At 43.7% G+C, this 23,969-nt stretch overlaps 1 protein-coding gene across 2 annotated transcripts in view; it reads right to left on the bottom strand.

Moving 5' to 3' along the window:
- dcun1d1 (DCN1, defective in cullin neddylation 1, domain containing 1 (S. cerevisiae)) overlaps positions 1-23,969 on the bottom strand; it is a 68,533-nt gene that overhangs the window by 12,597 nt on the left and 31,967 nt on the right. For both annotated transcript variants that reach the window (XR_008724521.1, XM_055645387.1), the window contains exon 3: positions 12,875-13,043. Coding sequence is in view for 1 of the 2 variants with exons in the window: in XM_055645387.1 (XP_055501362.1) it covers positions 12,875-13,043 (169 nt within the window). In the remaining variant the exon portion in view is untranslated. The remainder of the gene's footprint in view (positions 1-12,874; positions 13,044-23,969) is intronic.

Here is a 23,969-nt window from a genome sequence, read left to right as displayed (position 1 = left end):
GGGATCACTTCTCGTACAAGCAGATTACAGAACTGGGATTTTTGAGGGTCTAATGGCAATCTGCACCTCCAAGGAATGCAACTTGAAAGATGTTCCATTTAGTGTTAAAAGAGTTTACTTTATTGACGCTAAAGTCAATACGTGAGAATATAACATTCATACACTTTAAGGAACCACAAATGCTGTTTTCAATGTCCATTTTCAAATTGTGTAGGAAGGAACTGCAGATGCTGGTTTAAACCAAAGATAGACACAAAAAAACTGGAGTAACTCAGCATCTCTGGAGAGAAGGAATGGGTGATGTTTTGGGTCGAGACCCTTCTTCAGACTGGTTATGGATAAGGGAAACAAAAGATGTAGACATTTTCACCCAATAACTGCCTGAACCTACCTGATCTCCCGGTTGCTAAACATTTTAATTCTCCTTTCATTCCCACACAGATCTTTGAGTCCTAGGTCTCCTCCATTGTCAGAGTGAGGCCAAACGCAAATTGGAGGAACAGCACCTCATATTTTGCTTGGGCATTTTACAGCCCAGTGGTATGAATATTGATTTCTCTAACTTCACATAACCCCGGCAGTCCCTCTCTCTCGATCCCTCCCCCACCCAAGTCCCACCAGCTTCTTGTTTTCACCTAACGAACAGCTATCATCGCTATCATCGTTACTTTTTTGCAAACCTTTCATTCGTTGTTCTTCATCTCTCTGCATCTTCTATATCTCTTGTTTCTCTTACCAATAACCAGTCTGAAAAAGACCTGAAACATCACCAATTCCTTCTCTCCAGAGATGCTGTCTGTCCCGCTTTGTTACTCCAGCTTTTCGTGTCTATCTTCCATTTTAAAATTGTCAAGCATCACTCCATGAATCTTCCTTTCCCAAAGTTTCTACAAATCTTTACATGCACGCAACAACAATAATCAGTTATAAGTATCCATAATTTATATTTTGTTAATGCAATAAACGCCCCCAGTGCAAAGTGTTAGCTGGCGATCATTGCTGAATCATTAAAACAATACCAGCCATGGGCATTTAAATTTTATTGGTGTTATTTCCATGGCCATATCAGTTAAAATGAGGAAATGAAACCACAGTCTCCAGTGTTATTCAGCCTTTCCATTAAATAACGGATGATTTGCACTTCATGCCCATTTAACCACCTACATTTCATTTCCCATCTTTAAATAACACGAATCTTGGTCTTGAAAGTTCTACTTTTCCCTCCATCAAGAGCTTTTAGAAAAAGTTTAATGTTCTATTACCCTTAGTGCCTCCTTATTTTGCTTTTGAATGGCCTAGCTCTACTTTTAAGATATAACACATAGCTCTAAATTCCAAACCAGAGAAATTAGATTTTTAAACACTTTGATGAGATCATCTCTCACTCCTTTATATTGATGGGAATATGGAGTGTAGGAGCCATTAAGCATGTCAGTATATTATAGCCATGTTTAACATTTTTAATATTTTAGTTTTAGCCATCTGCCTGTACTTTTGTAGATGGGATTGGATACGTAGTAGGGGCGTGCACTTTTGTTTGAGTCTCGCGCAGACTCGCAGATTAGAAGTTTTAGTTTTGTGTCGGAGTATGAGGGGAAATTGTTTTCTACCATGATCACGACACACATATTATGAGACGACATACTTTTATAAGAAGAAGCTTATGTGATTTATATGGAACAGCGATTAAGAACGGAAAGTTCTGAGTAATTTCTTTGTTTTGTATTATTTCAATAAACAACTAATTAATCAAGAAACGACGTCTGGAAGATTCATTTTTGCTGTCTTATGTGTGTCATGAGTACGTTAGGCTATACTTTCAACTCGTCTCTGATTATTAATGGCTATCGAAATTGGATTTTGAGAACGTTGTAAAAACCTCCATTATATGGACAAATTTAAGGAACTTTTCCGTACACTTTTACACTTTTGGCTCCGATAACCATTCAGTAAATTTGCACAGCCGCCATGACAATACTAATATATCCTGCGAGGCAGTGCCCAAAACCGAGTGAAGTACTCAGATCGCACCTGATAAAAGTTATTTGCAAATGAAAACGTCATACCTCTTGTATACCATTGTTTCAAATAAATAGCAATATTTGTTTTTGGTTTTTTTAAATACATTTAATATCTGTCTATTGATTCAAAATTGTCATTAAAACTGTCCAAATAGATTTGCTCCCCTGCAAAGCCCTGTTTCCTAGTAACTTAAGGAATAATCTTCATTTATCTTGGTAGTATCCAAAATGACATTAGTTGCTCCAGTTACATTCTACTTAGTCAGTGCCATACATCTATACAGCATGCAATCAGTTCCTTTGTCCCACCTTGTCCATGCCAACCAAATTTGCATACTGGGCTGGTCCCATTTGTCTGCATTTGGACTAAGGCCCTCTAAACCCTTCCTTTTTATCTATCTGTCCAAATGTCTTGGAAAAGTCATAATTGCATCCTCTTCTACAGCTTCCCCTGGCAGCTCACTCTAGATACAGACAACTCTCAGGGGGAAATAGCTGTCCCCAAGGTCCCTTTTAAAACTCTCCTCTGTCACTTTAAGCCTGTGCCCTCTTGTTTTTGAGTAATTTCTACTGTGAAAAAGACATGTTCATGTCCTTGTACACCTCACCTAGGTCATCCCTCACCTCCTACTGTCCAAAGAAGAACTCCGTCCTATCTAAACTCTCTATATAATTCTAGCCTGCAAGCTCAGGTCACATCCCAGTGAATTGCTTTTGCGCCCTTTCCAAATTAATGGCATCCTTCACATAGCTGTGGACCCAGATCGGCAAGCAACACCCCAAGTGTGGTCTTATCAATGACATACAGCTGCATCATAATGTTTAAACTTTTGTAAATACCCATCCCAATGAAGGCAAGTGTGCCAAGCATATTCTTGCTATACTGTCCACCTGACTTTTAGGGAGTCACGTAGCTGCACTCCCAGATATCTCTGTTCTATTACCCTCCCCAGAGCTCGACTATTTATTGTTCAAGTCCTGGCCTGGTTTGACAATCAAAATGTAACACCCCATAATTGTTAGAGTTAAATTCCAATGTCCATTCCTTGGCTCATCTTCCCAATTGATCTAGATCGCACCCCCCCCCCCCCCCCCCCCCCCCCCCCCCCCCCCCCCATAAAGTCAATTTTGAATTGAGTTAGCGAGTTCACTTTGGATTCCATTTGATCTAATCTTTCAAACCAGCCTACCATGCAGGAAAATCAGTGCTGGAGTAATGCCCCTGTCCCACTTAGGAAACTTGAACGGAAACCTCTGGAGACTTTGCGCCCCACCCAAGGTTTCCGCGCAGTTCCCGGAGGTTTTTGTCAGTCTCCCTACCTGCTTCCACTACCTGCAACCTCCGGCAACCACCTGCAACCTCTGGGACCACACGGAAATCTTGGGTGAGACGCAAAGTCTCCAGAGGTTTCCGTTCAGGTTTCCTAAGTGGGACAGGGGCATAACTCAGCAGGACAGGCAGCATTTGTGCAGGGAATGAGTAGGTGGCATTTCAGGTCTGGACTCTTTTTCAATCTTGACCTGAATCTGGCTCCACAAATGCTGCCTGACCCTCTGAGTTATTTTTGCACCATGCTTTGGTCAAGATACCAGCATCTGCAGTTCCCTGTGTCTACCTTGTGGGCCCTTGTCAAAGGCCATGCTGAAGTCAATACAGACGATGCTCACAGGCCTGCCCTCGTCAATCCCCCTGGTGATCTCTTTAACAAAGATCGGATTTGTGAGACACTATTTCTCACACATAAAGCCATGCTGACTATCCTTATCTCTCCGTGCCTGTCTAAATGCTGGTATATCCTGTCCCTCCAGCAACTTTCCCACCTCTGACGTCACGCTCACCAGCCTGTAGTTACCTAGATGGTTTTTGCTGCCCCTCTTAAATAATTGGGGCAATGTTAGCCACCCTCTAGTCTTCTGGAAATAATTATTTACCATCATTTTGACCAAACTATTAATTTGAGTTTCCTTCTTTGCAGTCTCCTCTTCATTCAAGACACTAGAACAATAATACACAGTAGCCTTTATGCTTCACTTCATCACACAACAGAATGATACCTCTTGTTAATTATGGAGGACAACATTTTATCAAAAATGACAGCAGGAACTTGATCAGTTTGCGCAAGTGCGCTGAGGAATGGAGTATAAATGTAGATAAGTGCAAGGTGTTACATTTTTGGTAGTCAATCCTAGGCAGTGAATACAAGGCACTGGGGAGTGTTGTAGAGTTGTAGGAGTGCAAGTACATAGTTCCTTGAAAGAGGCGTCACAGATAAATAGGCTGGCCGGGAAAGCTCATCAGTCAGAATATTCAGTATAGAAGCCGAGATGTTATGTTACAGTTGTACAAGATGCTGGTGAGGCTGCTTTTGGGATATTGGTGTTCAGTTTTGGTCACCCTGCTATAGCAAGGATGTTGTTAAGATGGAAAAAGTGCACAGAAGATTTACGAGGATGTTGCCAGGGTTTAAGGGCCTGAGCTATAAGGGTCAGAGAGGCTGGGCTGGCTTGGCCATTATTTCTTGGGAGCACAGAAGGCTGAGGAGTAATCTTATAGAAGTGTATAAGCTCATGAGGGATATAGAAGAGGTGAATGCACAGAGTCTTTTACGCAAAGTGGGAGAATCAAGAAGCAGAGAACATAGATCAGAGGGGAAAGATTTAATAGGAACCTGAAGGGCAACGTTTTTACACAGAGGTTGTTGGGTTTATGGAACGAGCTGCTAGAGGAGGTAGTTGAGGCAGGTACGATTACAACATTTAAAAGACATTTGGACAGGTAACATGGATAGGAAAGGGTTAGAGGGATGTGGGCCAAATGCAGGCAGGTGGGACTGGTGTCATATAGGGCATCTTGACAGTCAGAGCAAGTTGGGCTGAAGAGCCTGTTTCCGTGCAGTACGGCTGTATATCAACTACAGTATCCAGTAATCAAATGCCCAACTTCACAAACTACATATTATTGAAAGGAAAGCAAAACTCTTTTCACCCATACGTGCCAACAAGTTGCACTTTCTCAGATCGGAGAAATGTTACATTAAAAAAAACCCGTTTAACACACATTGAACTGAAAACCTACAACCTCTGTTCTTACCAGATTGATTTAAATTACACAGAACTACACAGAATTGTAAGCAAATGATCTTATTACGAGATGCACAATGATCTGAACTTTCCTTAAAACTATGGAAAGAAACTGCATCAATTTCAATTGAATGTTAAAGAAAATTGAGCAAAGTATATAAAACTGCTAGCTGATTCAATTTCACTATTTTTGTAAAAGAAAATAGTTGTCAATATTTCTGGGAATAAGGGAATTATTAAACGTATGACACCTTGATCAAAATCTCTATCAAAATCCATTCCTCTGCAATTTGAACACTGCAGGCATCAATAACTTGTTTGTTGGTCTAAACCCACAATATCCTGCAAACTTTTCCATCACCACATTCTATAGCGGGAGGATCAGACCAGGGTAGGTGATATAACAAGGGAGGATGTGGAGATTAATTACAACATGAATTTTGAGGATACTGGAGCTGAGAAACAGAAGGATAGAAAATCTCTGATTCCATCAGCATTAGAGTTAAATCAAATCAGGTTGCTTCACCAAGGCAAATACTGGTGGAGAACTATGATGGATTATTCTGTGGTCTTGTTTTGGAGATAAGAGGAAGGTAAGAATGAACTACAGTTAAGAAATCACCATGTGATTTTAACTGAGGATGTTAGAGTAATACTGAAGGAAGTAAAATGCTAGTATTAGATAATATTCTCTGAGCCTTTCTCAACCTGCCTTTTAAAATAACACAATACAGTAAACCCTCATTTTAACTGGCCCTTTCACAATGGGTTTCGGCTATACCAGACGGACATAACCTACCGATATCTGCCGACACCACCCTGGCTTGCAAAGTGATTCAGCGAACCATTCTTCACTAGTTGCTGTTGTTGCGGCTCATGTTGTAGACCCTGGCCGGTTGCGATTTCTTCTGGCCGCCGCCACTGACACAACACCCTTGGTCATCATAGAAACATAGAAATTAGGTGCAGGAGTAGGCCATTCGGCCCTTCGAGACTGCACCGCCATTCAATATGATCATGGCTGATCATCCAACTCAGTATCCCGTACCTGCCTTCTCTCCATACCCTCTGATCCCCTTGGCCACAAGGGCCACATCTAACTCCCCCTTAAATATAGCCAATGAACTGGCCTCGACTACCCACTGTGGCAGAGAGTTCCAGAGATTCTCCACTCTCTGTGTGAAAAAAGTTCTCCTCATCTCGGTTTTAAAGGATTTCCCCCTTATCCTTAAGCTGTGACCCCTTGTCCTGGACTTCCCCAACATCGGGAACAATCTTCCTGCATCTAGCTTGTCCAACCCCTTAAGAATTTTGTAAGTTTCTATAAGATCCCCTCTCAATCTCCTAAATTCTAGAGTATAAACCAAGTCTATCCAGTCTTTCTTCATAAGACAGTCCTGACATCCCAGGAATCAGTCTGGTGAACCTTCTCTGCACTCCCTCTATGGCAATAATGTCCTTCCTCAGATTTGGAGACCAAAACTGCACGCAATACTCCAGGTGTGGTCTCACCAAGACCCTGTACAACTGCAGTAGAACCTCCCTGCTCCTATACTCAAATCCTCTTGCTATGAAAGCCAACATACCATTCGCTTTCTTTACTGCCTGCTGCACCTGCATGCCTACCTTCAGTGACTGGTGTACCATGACACCCAGGTCTCGCTGCATCTCCCCCTTTCCCAATCGGCCACCATTTAGATAATAGTCTGCTTTCCCGTTTTTGCCACCAAAATGGATAACCTCACATTTATCCACATTATACTGCATCTGCCAAACATTTGCCCACTCACCCAGCCTATTCAAGTCACCTTGCAGTCTCCTAGCATCCTCCACACACCTAACACTGCCCCCCAGCTTAGTGTCATCCGCAAACTTGGAGATATTGCCTTCAATTCCCTCATCCAGATCATTAATATATATTGTAAATAGCTGGGGTCCCAGTACTGAGCCTTGCGGTACCCCACTAGTCACTGCCTGCCATTGTGAAAAGGACCCGTTTACTCCTACTCTTTGCTTCCTGTTTGCCAGCCAGTTCTCTATCCACATCAATACTGAACCCCCAATAACCGTGTGCTTTAAGTTTGTATACTAATCTCTTATGTGGGACCTTGTCGAAAGCCTTCTGGAAGTCCAGATACACCACATCCACTGGTTCTCCCCCTATCCACGCTACTAGTTACATCCTCGAAAAATTCTATCAGATTCGTCAGACATGATTTACCTTTCGTAAATCCATGCTGACTTTGTCCAATGATTTCACCACTTTCCAAATGTGCTGCTATCCCATCTTTAATAACTGACTCTAGCAGTTTCCCCACTACCGATGTTAGACTAACTGGTCTGTAATTCCCCGTTTTCTCTCTCCCTCCCTTCTGAAAAAGTGGGGTTATGTTTGCTACCCGCCAATCTTCTGGAACTACTCCAGAATCTAAAGAGTTTTGAAAGATTATTACTAATGCATCCACTATTTCTGGAGCTACTTCCTTAAGTACTCTGGGATGCAGCCTATCTGGCCCTGGGGATTTATCGGCCTTTAATCCATTCAATTTACCCAACACCACTTCCCGACTAACCTGGATTTCACTCAATTCCTCCAACTCCTTTGACCCGCGGTCCCCTGCTATTTCCGGCAGATTATTTATGTCTTCCTTAGTGAAGACGGAACCAAGTAGTTATTCAATTGGTCCGCCATATCCTGGTTCCCCATGATCAACTCACCTGTTTCTGACTGCAAGGGACCTACATTTGTTTTAACTAATCTCTTTCTTTTTACATACCTATAAAAACTTTTGCAGTCAGTTTTTATGTTCCCTGCCAGTTTTCTTTCATAATCCATTTTTCCTTTCCTAATTAAGCCCTTCGTCCTCCTCTGCTGGTCTCTGAATTTCTCCCAGTCCTCCGGTATGCTGCTTTTTCTGGCTAGTTTGTACGCATCATCCTTTGCTTTGATACTATCCCTGATTTCCCTTGTTATCCACGGATGCACTACCTTCCCTGATTTATTCTTTTGCCAAACTGGGATGAACAATTTTTGTAGTTCATCCATGCAGTCTTTAAATGCCTTCCATTGCATATCCACCGTTAACCCTTTTAGAATTAATTGCCAGTCAATCTTGGCCAATTCACGTCTCATACCCTCAAAGTTACCTTTCTTTAAGTTCAAAACCATTGTTTCTGAATTAACAATGTCACTCTCCATCCTAATGAAGAACTCAACCATATTATGGTCACTCTTGCCCAAGGGGCCACGCACAACAAGACTACTAACTAACCCTTCCTCATTACTCAATACCCAGTCTAAAATAGCCAGCTCTCTCGTTGGATCCTCTACATGTTGATTTAGATAACTATCCCGCATACATTCCAAGAAATCCTCTTCCTCAGCACCCCTGCCAATTTGATTCACCCAATCTATATGTAGATTGAAGTCACCCATTATAACTGCTTTGCCTTTGTCGCAAGCATTTCTAATTTCCTGTTTGATACCATCTCCAACTTCACTACTACTGTTAGGTGGCCTGTACACAACACCCACCAGCGTTTTCTGCCCCTTAGTGTTTCGCAGCTCTACCCATACCGATTCCACATCCTCCAAACTAATGTCCTTCCTTTCAATTGCGTTAATCTCCTCTCTAACCAGCAACACTACCCCACCTCCTTTTCCTTTCTCTATCCCTCCTGAATATTGAATATCCCTGGATGTTCAGCTCCCAGCCTTGGTCACCCTGGAGCCATGTCTCCGTGATCCCAACTATATCATAATCATTAATGGCTATCTGCACGTTCAACTCATCCACCTTATTACGAATACTCCTTGCATAGAGACACAAAGCCTCCAGGCTTGTTTTTACAACGCTCTTACCCCTTATACAATAATGTTGAAAAGTGGCCCTTTTTGATTTTTGCCCTGGTTTTGTCTGCCTGCCACTTTCACTTTTCACCTTGCTACCTATTGCTTGTACCTTCATTTTACACCCCTCTGCCTCTCTGCCCTTGTACCTATCCCCCTGCCACATTAGTTTAAATCCTCCCCGACAGCACTAGCAAACACTCCCCCAAGGACATTGGTTCCATTCCAGCCCAGGTGCAGACCGTCCTGTTTGTACTGGTCCCACCTCCCCCAGAACTGGTTCCAATGCCCTAAAAATTTGAATCCCTCCCCTTTGCACCATTTTTCAAGCCACGTATTCATCTGCAATATCCTCCTATTTCTGCTCTGACTGGCCCGTGGTACTGGTAGTAATCCAGAGATTATTACCTTTGAGGTCCTACTTTTAAGCTTATCTCCTATCTCCCTAAATTCATCCTGTAGGACCTCATCCCTTTTTTTACCTATATCGTTGGTGCCAATATGCACCACGACAACTGGCTGTTCACCCTCCCCCTCCAGAATGTTCTGCAGCCGTTCAGTGACATCCCTGACCCTTGCACCAGGGAGGCAACATACCATCCTGGAGTCTCGTTTGCGGCCGCAGAAACGAATATCTATTCCCCTGACAATTGAATCCCCTATTACTATTGCCCTTCCACTCTTTTCCCCCCCCTCATGTGCCACAGAGCCACCCATGGTGCCATGAACCTGGCTGCTGCTGCATTCCCCTGATGAGCAATCTCCCCCAACAGTTTCCAAAATGGTATACCTGTTTAGGAGGGAGATGACCAGAGGGGACTCCTGCACTACCTGCCTGCTGCTTTGCTGACTATTGGCCACCCGTTCCCTTTCTGTCCTCTTACCTTTTACCTGCGGTGTGACCAACTCACTGTACGTGCTGTCCACGACTTTCTCAGCATCGTGGATGCTCCAGTATGAATCCAGCCGCAGTTCCAATTGTTCAATGCGGTCAGCCAGGAGCTGCAGCTGGACACACTTCCTGCAAATGTAGTCACCAGGGACACCGACCATATCCCTGATCTCCCACAGGTTGCAGGCTGAGCAAACCACGGGGCTCTCTCCCCTCTCACCAGCTGCTGCTTCTTCCTCTTAACCAACTCTCTGTCCGCTTGGCCTCTCCCCACCCCCCCCCCCCCCCCCTTCCTCCTCTTCTGACCCAGAGTAGCCAATATACTCCACCTAGGAAGATGACGGCAGCTGCGGAGGAGAATTCAGAGGAGGCAACGGTGGAGGAGGAAGCAGCAGAGTGGTCCCAGCGATGGGAGGAGGTAGCAGCGGGAAGGGGGAGAGGGGGGGGGAAAGAGAAAGGGGCCGAGTGGACAAGGGACAGGGAGGAGGCAGCGGCAGAGAGCAGACACCGCGACAGGCGACGGGAAGAAGCAGCAGCTGGTAAAAGGGAAGGCAGCCCAGTGACCAAACACATCCTGTCGGAGGCAGCAACCTGAAGAAAGTGCTGCCCCAGGGGCTACAACGTGAGCCGCAACTGGCTACAATGTGGCGCTGTAAGTGGCACCCTCGCCAACATCCTGTCCCGTCCCTTCCTTCCTTTGTTGTTTTAATTGCATGTTTTAATGTATCTTTGTATTATGTGCGGGGTGGGGGAGGGGGTTAGGGGAAAACTCTTTTTATCTCTTCCCTCGACGGAGATGCGACTTTTTCTGTATCATATCTCAGTCCGCACTGCGGCCTAATATCATGCAGCTGGCAGTCCCTTTGTTAGGGATTGACTTCGAGAGCTCCAACCGCAGGAGTTTCAACTGCCCCGATCGCGGGAGCCTCGATCGCCCCGACCACGGATATTTCGATCGCCCCGACCGCGGGAGAAAAGGAGGAAGAAGGTAAAAGTTATTTGCCTTCCACACAGTGGGGAATGTGAGGTCGCCGAAAAACAAGATGGACGTGCTGCCTGCACTGGTGAGGACTCAGAGGGAGTGCGGTGAATGCAGCGATCTCGGTGTTTGTGGGGACATCGCGCCATTAGGACATCCCACGTACGTCTAGTGCGAGAGTGGACGGCTTTTGGACTGTTCGGACAGACAGGGACTGCAGAGAGAGTGACAGCGGTCGGTACAACTCTGGTCACATCACGGTGAAGGAGCGTGTGTGTGTGGCCCGGACATTGATCTGATGGCTGTGGGTCTCTGCTTATGCTGGGTGCTCAAGGGATTCTCACACGCCGCTGTGGTGGTTGTTTATGTTTAATCTTCATGTAGTTTTGCATCTTGTTGCTTTTTTGGTATGACTGTATGGTAAATCAAATTTCACGGTACCTCGGTACACGTGACAATAAATGACCACTGAACACTGGACCGTGCAGAAGCTGGTGTTGAATGGTTTGCTGCTGATGGAGAAGGGTTCGCTGCTGGCGTAGAAGGGTTCGCTGCTGCAGACCTGCAGCATCAGCTCCTAGTTTTAAGGTGAAATTACACAAAGTGCTGGAGTAACTCAACAAACTGAATCAGTCTGAAGAAGGGTCCTGACCTGAAACGTCACATATGTTCTCCAGAGATGCTGCCCAACTCGTTGGAGTTACTCCAGCACTTTGTGCCCTTTTCTGAATTAACTGGCATCTGCAGTTCTTTGCTTCTATCGCATACAATGTTAATACCTTGCTTGACAATCGTCAATAATGGACACCTTTCCCTCACCATGGTCTGCTATAATGAGGGTTTATTGTATTCATAAAATAGTTCTTGGGGCAAAATCAGAGATACTGAATGAACGCAAAGTTTTCAATGCACCCGCTCAGAAGATTAATATCACAGTAACAGCTTTCGGTGTTGTTAAAAATTTTTGTTTTGCATAGAAACAATTTCCCCATAGTTGACCAAAGCATTCATTAGAAGCAAAACAATTAAATTGTTGGCTACAAGCTCATTTGATAATAACTGAGGAAATGATTGATAATAAATGATTGAGGAACAGTTCTTTATCCCGTTTGCCATACACAAGTAAACAAATGTAAATGTGAATACATTTATTACTGAAGATCTTTGCCAAATGGTTTGAACCATGGGTTCATTTTACACCAACACTATTTTTAATTTTTGTTGTACGGAAATGAAACCAATCTAACCTGAACTTATAAATCAAAGATTACAGAAGCCCGAGGAATAAAACAAAATGTTTCAGAACACACTAATATTAATGAATAACTGTTCTATTAAGTAGTAGATCCTGCTACCAGTTTAATTATAAAAAATATATACACTATATAAGGGAATGATATCTGACAAAAGATATAGCAGCTTTCCATTGAAGGAGGATACGAACTAGGGTCCTATCGAGATCATGAATCAAAAGACCAAACATAGCTTGTTTTAGCAAACACTGCGCTCAGTCAGCTAGGGCCTGCTGGATCTCCCGGTTTAACTCTCCTTCCCATTCTGACCTTTTTGGCCTAAGCCTCCTCGTATTGCGCTTAGGTAACTTACAACCCAACAAAATGAACAAAGAATTATCCAATTTTAGGTAAGTAACGTATAAACAACCTCCCCATCCACCCATCAGTAGCTTGCTTTGTCCCACCCCCACCTCCCTTCTAGCTTTCTCCCCCCACTACAATCAGTGTGCAGATGGGTCCCAACCCAAAACATTGCCTATCTGTTCTCCAGAGATGCTGCTTGTTCAGCTGAGTTACTCCAGCACTTTGTTTCTTTTGTAAACCAGCAACTGCAGTTCCTTGTCGCCTTGATGTTTCTGCGTTGCTAAATACGAACTGTAAAATTGATTTGAGAATTGGAAATCCAAACTCTTTTTAAAATTGCGCTATAAAATCATTATTAAACCCTATTTAAGTTCTGAATAAATCAATAGATAAATGAACTAAATTACCAATTATCAATGCTTATATATATATACAATGTGTTATTTTACTTACCCCAAATCTGTCATACCATCTACGAATTCTTGTTTTGAGAATTCACACTGTGTGGCTGCCCGAAATTTCCATGCAATGACCAGTACACTGATGCTGGCTGGATCCAATCCTAAATCATCGCAGAACTGTTGAATACCATCTATTCCTATTTTATTTTCATCTTGCGGATCTGAAGGTAAATGAAAATACAATCTCAGATTATGTTTATTTTTCCAGAAAGGATATTTAACTAACTTAACCCAGCCGATTGAGGACCCTGGTTTTAGTTGAGCACAATCTAGATTCTCATTTCAGCGTACAAAAGTGGTGCTTCAGATTACATCTCACTTTAGTTTAGATAAAGTTAAATCTACCTGTCAAAAAATACAAACGCATTACAACTAGACAGCCCCCTGATACCTAGGATTCCAGTCTTTCTAAACTAATGCCTTTAAAAAGAACATGCAATTATATTATGTCTAAAAAGTTACTTTGCAAGAATGTGTTTAAAAAGCAAAGTCCTTTGCCGTGCAGTTTAAGAAGGTACCAAAGGTTTGGTAAAAAATTTTTTTTTACCAAACCTTTGAATAACAGTTTGAATAACTGTTCTATTAAGTAGTAGATCCTGCTATCAGTTTAATTATAAAAAAATGTATCTATATTACTAAAAGTCTGTTCTTGACCGGTTTTTGCTTTCTGTGCTGCGATTTCCGAGAGTACGTCGCCACCTACGGCCCTCATTTTTGGCCACCTCGCTCAGAGCCCCCCTCCGCCGCATGTGTGCCGAGGATTTTTCCTGTCTATGAAAATTGACAGAGATATTAATGTTTTTACAAAATTCCCCATTCTCTCTGCTGCCCCTGCTGGAGGGAGGGGGAGGAACTATAAAACCAGGAAGTGGTGTGCCTCAATCAGTCTCTGCAAGTGGTGTGCCTCAATCAGAGCTCTGAATGACACTGACAAATGTCTACAGCACTGTGAGTACCCTTAATTTGGTTTGAAAATGAAAATATGGTTAGAGGTAAAAAAAGCACTGCCTGCAAATGGTTGTTTGGGTTTGGGTTGAAGTAAAAAGGCACTCTCTCTCCCCCCCCCCTCCCTCCTCTCCCCCCCTCTCCTCTCTCCCCCCCTCTCACCCTCCTCTCCTCTTCACCCCCCCCCTCCTCTCCCCCCCCTCCTCCCCCCCCCTCTCCTCTCCTCTTTCCCCCCTCTCCTCCCCTCTTTCCCGTCACGCCGCTCTTCCGCTCCCCCTCTCCTCTCCTCTCCTCCCTCCCCTCTCCTCCTCTCCCCCCCTCCTCCTCTCCTCTCCCCCCCTCTCCCTCCCCCCTCTTCTCTCTCCCCTCCTCTCTCTCTCCGCTCTTTTTCTCCCTCCTCCCTCCCTCCATCCCCCCTCCCCCACCATCCCTCCCCTAAACCCCCCTCCCCTCCACACACCTCTACCCCCTTCCCTCCACCCTCCCTCCCCTCCCTGCTCCCCACCCGCCCCTCATCTCCTCCCCTCTCCTCCCCCTCTCTCCTCCCCCCCCCCCCCCCCATTAGCGTGAGTGCGGGGGTAGTTAGTGTGTGACGCTGCATGCCGCCTCCCCCCCCCCTCAACCGCACGTTGGGGGAACAGACCCAACGGGTCTGCACTTGCTCTAGTACACTATATAAGGGAATTATATCTGACTTTTATATCTGATCTGACTTTGATATCTGACTGGTAAAAAAAAACCTTTGGTAGAAAAGACTTCATCGATATTCTGTCAGGATACAGAAAGAATTCCAGAAGCTCAGATCTGTTTAGCAGAACACAAACCACCAATGGAAAAGCAATTAAAATCGGGAATGTGCATGGAACTAAAAATGGACAAGGACAGGAATCTGAGGTCTTATTAATGAAGAAGGTTACTGCAATAAATAGCTAATCATCTTACTGCCACGCAAAACAATTACAGCATTTACAGCATATTAGTGAATGCATTTCAAAAAATATATTCCTTGTAACTTTAAAATGTTAGGAATACAATATTAGAGCAAGTTCTTTATTTCTAGTTGAGAGTTTTTTCACACCTCCATGTACTTTGGTAAAATAATCAATATATTAAAAAGAGAAGTGCACATAGGAGATTATTCTAATTTTCACATTACTATATACAATACTATATTCAATATACAATTATTTTCAGTAGACAATCGGCTTAATATATAGGAAGGCATATTTCACATTAAATTAAAGTGCCTGTTCTAAACTACTTTGAGAAACTACCTACCACAGCAATTAAATATAACAGACTTAATTTATTAGTGATATTGTACATAAAATTAATCTTGGACATAAATTATACATAAAATTAACTAGAAGGGCCGAGATGGCCTGTTTCCGTGCTGTAATTGGTACAGGTGCACAATCTTTTATCCGGTGTTCCAGAAACCGAAAAGCTCCGAAAACCGGCCATTTTTTCCAGATGTCGTCTGCGCACCAAAGCTCGCGTTTGGCGCCAAACTTGACCCAAAACGACCCACGGTCAACCCAGGTCTGTACTACTGTAGCGGCTGCCTCCTCCCTGGAGACCGGGAGACGCTTAAACATCTGTAAATCATTGCTTAAATGTTAGTCAGTTAGTTTGGAGGGCTTTTATGTGAAGGGGGGTGAAGGGGTAAACTTTAATTCTTAGTCCCCTACCTGGTCGGAGAGGCGGGGAGCGGTCAATGCCTTACCGGGTCGCTGTGCAGTAAGCTCCGCAACGCTGTGGCCGGTGGGGCTGCAGGCGGCGCCAGTTGTAGCTCCGACCCCGGCAACTCTACCCCTGGCTGCGAGGCGCTCCAAATCCAGCGCGGGCCCACGGCCGGACGCCCCAGCTCCGCAAATGTCGGGAGTCGGCAGCGTCGCAGCGCAGGGAAACCAGCGGGGAGCGGGCAATGCCTTACCGGGTCGCCGTGCGGCAAGCTCCGGAGCGCTGTGGCCGCCGACACACAACAGCGCGGAGCGTCGCTGGATTTGGAGCCGCGCAGCCCAGCGGTAGAGTTGCCGGGGTTGGAGCTCCAACCGGCGCCGCCCGCGGCCGGACGGAGCCCCCAGCTCCGCGGCTCCAAATCCAGCGACGCTCCGCGATGTTGTGTGTCGGCGGCCACAGCGCTCCGGAGCTTGCCGCAATCCCAGCGCTGCGACGCCGCCGACTCCCGACATTCCCGGAGCTGGGACGTCCGACCGCGGGCGGCGCTGGATTTGGAGCGCCTCGCAGACAGGGGTCGGAGCTACAACCGGCGCCGCCCGCGGCCGGACGGAGCCCCCAGCTCCGCGAGGTTGGGAGTCGCCGACCAGGTAGGGGACTAAGAATTAAAGTTTCCCCCTTCACCCCGACTCCACCACCACCACATAAAATCCCTCCAAACTAACTGACTAACATTTATGCAATGAGTCTCCCGGTCACCCGGGAGGAGGCAGCAGCTCCAGACTTTTCAAGCCGCCCGCGCTACCTACCTAATCTACGCTAAAAATCTTCCATTCTGAAATCCGAAAATGTCCGAAATCCGACAAGTGTCTGGTCCCAAGGCTTTCGGATAAAAGGTTGTGCACCTGTATATGGTTATAGTATTCAAGTGCAGTGTAGTAAAACTCAGGGAAAAAAAATAATATGTTGCGAGATTGAAAACGCTGTATTGATGCTCCAAAAAGTAAAGGAAGATCTTGATAAAATTTCTTATTTCAAATATTGTAGACACATGTGTAGACACATCGTGTGACTATGATGGAGCCAAAACTGCAAAGATACTAGTCTCCATTTCCAGCACGTCAAGTAATAATCTATACATTTGTCAGTTTGAACACATTGAAGTTCCTGTGCAGCTATATACATCTGATTCCCTGTAGTACGTTTAACTATAACTCGGAATATATTCTCCCTCTTTCTTGCCATGTCTCCTGTGATAATCCATTTATTTCTATTGTTCAGTGACACTTGCAATGCATGCATCTTTGCAATAAATCTTCAACTTATTTTTATTTATTTCTTTTTCTTTTTGTATGGCTTTGTAAATATTTGATTAGTGTATAAATGTAAATGATTTGGTGTACGTATAGCGGCTGGTGTACATATGGTGTACATGTAGCTGCTAAATTTGTATAAGATAATTACAAGCAGTTGAATAAGGGGTGGGAATTAATAAGCTTTGGCTTCTTCCTGCTCCTTTTCGGACACATACGATTTCATTTATTTATAGATATTGTTTATGACACTTTATAAATATTCTTGTTTTGTTTTTTGTATGCTGTTTCGCACTTGCTTTTTATTCTTTTATTCTGTTTGAAATAAATAATAATAAAAATAATAAATAAATAATAAAAATGTTTGAATATTATGCTCATCAGTTTTTCACACCCTATGCAATTCTATATGAACACTAGAATAATAATAATTTTGTAAAAAGTAAAAATATTAATAGTCGTTTCAACATTGATCCCATTTGCACAATGCATACTTTCAACCACCATTTGAATCAACACATGACAAGTTTCAATCTTAGACTGCAGATCAAACTCTAGTTCTTTATTATCACGTATGCACTGCACAGTGACATTCATTTTGCATAGATTACACATGCACAAGTTGCCATATTTTGGCGACATTTACAAAAGAAAAACTCCACATGTTAGTTGCACTGGAGCTCCCCCAGATCCAGGCAAACCCCAAGCTGCTGCAGGGGTTCTTCTATCGCCCTCGACCGGCTCGGCATATTACAGAGGGGAGGGGAGGAGGGGCGTTTGCACATAATTAAAAATCTCCAAAACTCAGTAACATAAACTCTTATATAAACGACTAGCAACAGGGATAATCAGAAATAATTAAGTTTGATGCAAAACCAAACCATTCATCTAGGCCATCAAGCCAACTTGTCTGATAAGAACTTAAGAAATATTTTGTTGCGCATATTGCTGAAAGTGTATCCTCACAACAGAGATCTAAAAAAATAGATGAATGTAAAGGCCAAATGGAAACATAGAAAATAGCATAGAAACATAGAAAATAGGTGCTGGCCATTCGGCCCTTTGAGCCAGCAATGCCATTCAATATGACCATGGCTGATCATCCAAAACCAGTTCCCCGTTCCTGCTATTCCCCCCATATCCTTTTATTCCTTTAGCGCTAAGAGCTAAATCTAAATCTCTCTTGAAAACACCCAGTGAATTGTGCTCCACTGCCTTCTGTGGCAGAGAATTCCACAGATGCTTCTGCCCACTCACACAACCAATCCAAATCACTGTGCAGCCTCATAGCATCCTCCTCGTAACTCACACTGCCATCCAGCTTTGTGTCATCCGAAAACTTGGAGATGTTACATTTAATTTCCTCATCTAAATCGTTAATATATATTGTGAATAACTGGGGTCCCAGCATTGATCCTTGCGGTACCCCATTTGTCACTACTTTTACTGCGATGTGAAACAAAGCAACAGGGATTACAGAAAAGGAATTTAGATACAGAAAAAGAAAAAAAAATGCAAGATTAGTTTGAGAAAAAAGGAAAAGCAAATAACAATTCCAATGTTAAAAAAACTCCAGATTGCACTTCCAGAATCTCCGTTTGACCAGTTCAAACAGGTTGAGACATCGCAAATGTCATCGCAAAAAGTATAATGATGTTATTAAATATCAACCCTGACTTGGTAACAAGTTTCATTTGTTCAAGTATCAGATGTCAGTTTTTCAAGGCGGAAATTATAAATATTTCACCAATAATGTTAAACCATTTGTGCCATTTTACCTCCCTCCTACTGCTCACTTATCAAAGGAAAATTGGGGCTTCCAGGAAACCTTCCAAATTCACACATAGATCCAGCACATCTTCTAATGCACATGGTAAAGGTTAATCCCAACATATAGAAACAAGTGAAAATAAAGCATTGGTATCTGACAAACCGGTTTGTATTAATGACCATATCTTGAAGATACCTGGTCATTATTAAACAGTTATTAATAAGCTATATCATATACAGGTTCACCACCAATTTGCCCGCAACTGATGATCCAGCGCCTCCTTTCATCCAGAGAGCAGATTTGAAATCCCCAATCCCCTTCCTGGAAGTACTCCTGGAAATCTGACGCCAAGGCCGGGTGAAGCGGCCGATCCCAGGACTTACGCGGCCGGTCTTCCAATCAGCGGGTTGAATTCGGCCCCTGGGGCTGAGCTCTGGATCTCCGGCCCGGTCCGGCCGGAGCTGGTGGATCCGTTCCCATAGCCGACTTCTGCAGCCGGTCGGGTTTATTACACATGCCGGTGCCGCCATGATTTGGCGCCATTATTCAAAGTTCAAAGTCCGGTCGGCCCGCCCGCACAATGTACTGGAGTAATTCCCACGAACCAACATCACTCTCCACACCTCGTCCGGCCATCTTTCTGTCCCGGGGACACCTCCTGCAGCCTACTATTAAGGCGCGGTTGGCATTACCCCAGTTCACCCACCTACCAGCCCACTCTCCTCATATCCAACATCTCCAGCTCCCTGTGCCGTCCAACGTACCTTCGAGCAGGTTACCTGCCCTGCTACCAAATTCCACTTGCTGCCTATCAGCCCAGGCCTGGACTGATAAAGCAGCAAGTAACATGATCCTCAAAATTACAGTATCCAACAAGGGAAATTCCAGTTATCACCATCTGACATTAAATGACATTACCATTAGCTGTACAGGTGCAGCCATTGCAAGAGCAAACCAGAGGCTAAGAATTATCTACAACTCCATCTACAACCATTTACTCAGTCCAGCACCAACCCACAGTAATAGTTTGTACAATCTACAGCATGCACTGCAACAACCCACCATGACCTCTTAAACACCAGTTCCAAAATCCACAACCTTTAGTTGTTAGAAGATGACCTCCAAGCAGAAAGGTCAGTGTGGGAATGGGAATTAAAGTGTTTGGCAACTGGGAGATCAGGTAGGTCCAAGTAGACTGAACATGTTCACACTGACCTTTCCGTCCTCCTAGGCATCCTCCATTGTCAAAGTGAAGCTAATCGCAAACTGGAGGAACATATTTCGCTTGGACAGCTTACAACCCAGTGGTATAATGATTGATTTCTAACTTCAAGTAAACCCTGCATCCTCTCCCTCTCAATCCAACCTCCACCCAAATCCAGCCTTGTTTTCTTTTATCATCATTACTTTTTGCATATCTTTCATTCATTTGTTCTATATCTCTCTACATCACTATCTATATCTCTCATTTCCCTTTCCAGATCAGTCTCCAGATTAGAAGGTTCTCAAACTGAAACGTCACCCATTCTTACTCTCGAGATGCTGCCTGTCCCACTGTTACTCCAGCATTGTGTCTGTCTTTGATTTAAACCAGCATCTGCAGTTCATTCTGACACATTTCGTCTGTAGTTCTGTTTCTACATTCTCTTTTCCAAATTAGCTGGTATTTGCAAACTAGCCTTTTATAATTCATGTACTTGGATATCCCGATCCATGTACATATCAGGATTCTGAAATCGCTCACATATACATACATAGACATATATATATATGCATTTAATTTTCCTGCCAGAATTTCATACTTTGCTTGTAAAGAGCCTGTCCCAATTAGACGATTTTTTAGGCGACTGTCATAGTCGTAGCAGGTCGCTGAAAAACCAGCCACTGGACCCCCCTACGGCAATGTCTACAACAACCTACGACGTCCAGCTACCGACAACCGGCGACCAATTAGGACGTCCACCTACGACCGCACCTACGACAACACAGGCGACAACCAAAGTCAACCTACCTTCCCCCGTCGACAAGCTATGATCTTGTCAGCGACAACTGAAGACAATTCAGTCGCCGGTACAAGTAGCAGCTGGTTGACGTAGGTAGTCACCAATGGAATTCACTGAAGTCAGCACCAGCGACAACCTACATCACTTGGCGACAACCTACGACAGCACCTACGTCAGGAGAAGTCAAGATTGGTGCCAACCCACTGTCGCAGAAATTTTTTGAACATGTAGAAAATGCAGCAGCGACCAGAAAGACGATACGACTCTTTGGGCAACAGGCGACACCCTGGCGACCGTGTGGCAACAGCGTAGTCGCCTAAAAAAAAAATCGCCTAAGTGGGACAGACCCATTTCACTCAAATTGTTAGTACATTGTTCAATCGCTTATAAATAAGATTCAAGAACAAATAAAGTAACTTCAATGAGTTGAGACTTTAGCAAATAAGATTGTGTAAGCAGTGAGCGAAGCTCCCATCCCTCTTCAGCAGTAGTTTCATTACACTGCATACATTTTGAGCAGAATTTGTTATGTGGTAGGTACTCATCTTTTCAGATTTGCTGTTTATGAACTTGCTTATAGAAGTTGTAGAATTTATAGAAATAGCACGGTTCTCTACAGGGGCACAACCTTGTACAATATAATGCCAACATATAAGCAGACCAGAACAAGGACGTCCCAGGAAATGGCTGAAATTTAACCATATGTCATACATACCAAGGACAGCAAATGCTTCCGAATTACTGACATTTGGAAAACATGGTTAAACTAAAAAACTTTATGAATCTTAAAAATTAAAATGCCAGAATTAAAATAGTCCAACCACAATACATTAAAGTTCAATTAATTTTCTTGCAGCAATGTATGCTAATAAAAATGAATGCATTTGCAGTTGCAGGGCTTTATCTAAACAAGCACAGACTCGGCTAGTATATCAAACGCAGGCAGGTGGGAGCAATGTAGATGGGGACATGTTGGCCGCAGCGAGGAAATACTACCAGAGCTCATCCAACCATTCAAGGCTGCCATAATAATCTAATAATTATATCTAATTTTATAATTAGATGACATATGAGAACAGATCATAGCAAATATGAATAACAATTTAAATAGTAAAACACACAGTTTTGCATTTGTTTTTTTAAAAGCATGTAAAAAGTTCCAGTCAGTCAGTTGTTAGCTGCTTATGAATTGTCCTCACTACAAAATTGTTATTTCTTTCAATTCTTACAGTAGATGTCAGTGTCATTCTTTAGCACAGACGTCAGATAAAATGGTGCAAGTTGGCAGTAATTAAAAATAAACTTGCATTTATATACCATTCATGTCCTCTGAAGAGCCCAAAACACTTTAAGGTCAAATTAAAACAATTAAATTATATTCAGATACAAGGTATGAACCAAGACGGCCAGTCTACATACTGGAAAAAAAACCTGCCAAATAGCCGGGTAAATTGGCTTTTAGTGACATCAGTTCAGGGGTGAACATTTTGCAGGACAGTCAATAATTCCTTCAAAATTATGCCATGACCGTTCATGTCCATCCGAGACACTGATAGGTCGAGGTTTAACATCTCATTTAGTACCATAACAGCATCAACCTATTTTGAGCTCAGGTTCTGGAGCATTACCCCAAACCCTGATGCTCCTGACTTGAGGAGAGTCCTATCCTTTTAGTTTGAAAATTAAGGGTTGGGAATTAGTAAGTTAGTGTAACAGAAATTTGAATGGAAACCACCGAAACTTTAAATGACTACACAGCTACAGATTATTTAGACTGGTGACTAATCAATTTAGGAAATGGCTAATTGGTCTAATGTATCAATGTCTTCTACTAGAAGAAGAGCATCATCACAAGAGCAGTCCTAAGCCTTTAAACATAAGGAACAGCAGAGGGATAAGCAAACAAGTAAATTTATATCATGCTGATAGTGAAGCAGCATAAAAGCCAAGTGTTGTTACAGCAAGCAGAGGGGAGAAGCTGGGCACAAGAGAAACTGTTCGTAGAATATGATTCCAAATTACAACAAAAAAAACCCAACTATGGGCGAGACGGCAGGACAGGGCATAAGTTGGGACAATGGAAATCATAACAGATTGTGTATCCCATACATTCAGTTGCTCCAATTGAAAAATCAGAACTTAGAAGTATACTTAGAACAGATTGAAAAGACAGGTACAGAGTGGCTGCATTTTAGAGAAAACAGTGGCAATAGGTAAAAGTGATGCAGATATTAGTGCGACAGAAATAGAATGTACATCTAAGTTACAGAGATAGGTTGAATAAGTTAGGTCTTTATTCTCTGGAGCGCAGAAGGTTAAGGGGGGACCTGATAGAGGTCTTTAAAATGATGAGAGGGATACACAGAGTTGATGTGGACAAGCTTTTCCCTTTGAGAATAGGGAAGATTCAAACAAGAGGACATGACTTCAGAATTAAGGGACAGAAGTTTAGGGGTAACATGAGGGGGAACTTCTTTACTCAGAGAGTGGTGGCGGTGTGGAATGAGCTTCCAGTGGAAGTGGTGGAGGCAGGTTCATTGGTATCATTTAAAAATAAATTGGATAGGCATATGGATGAGAAGGGAATGGAGGGTTATGGTATGAGTGCAGGCAAGTGGGACTAAGGGGAAAAAAAAATTGTTCGGCGGGGACTTGTAGGGCCGAGATGGCCTGTTTCCGTGCTGTAATTGTTATATGGTTATATGGTTACATGCATTGACTTGAAAAAAAACTAAATTATAATCACAGGAATAGACTTGGGTTGCATAATGGGGGAAGAGAACTGGAAGACAAATTGTACAAAGAATGGGGGTGGAGGGGGAGAATGCGTATAAAACACAGATGTAATGATGTCTCGGTCCGGGCCTGGCAGGGTTGAGCTTAGGTTGCCGCATCTTCTCCGCGCTGGCTGTGACCGACGACACCAGCGGCCCCAGGTCCACAGTCAGCGCGGAGAAGAAGCGCCAACTCCAGCCCAACCCTGCTCACCGACGGGCCGGGGACCGCCAGCCAACACCCCGATGAAAGCCAAGCACCAGCCATACACACAAAGCTCTGCAGCAGCTCAGCCTCTTCCCCGCGCCAGCTGCAAGCCCGACCCGGCCCAACATCTCCGGCCGCCCCCGGACAGGGACGAGACAACGGGAGAGGACGGGGATAGGGACGGCCCAGCAGCAACTCAACAGACCCGGTCCCGACACCGACAAGCACGATCTCACTCACTCACCAAAGCATATAATAAAAACAACATAATCTTAGCTAACAAAAGGAACAATACAACTGCTCCATGGTTTGAAAGCAGTATTTTCTTACCTAGATGAATCAAAGCTGGAAAAACCCGGAAGAAATGAAGGTCCACTGCTTTCCAGGCTGTTT

This window comes from Leucoraja erinacea, chromosome 14 (genome assembly GCF_028641065.1).
Source record: "Leucoraja erinacea ecotype New England chromosome 14, Leri_hhj_1, whole genome shotgun sequence".
In the NCBI taxonomy this organism is placed as follows: domain Eukaryota; kingdom Metazoa; phylum Chordata; class Chondrichthyes; order Rajiformes; family Rajidae; genus Leucoraja; species Leucoraja erinaceus.
Note: the sequence above shows the minus strand (reverse complement) of the source record. Positions and strands in the feature narration are given on the sequence as shown.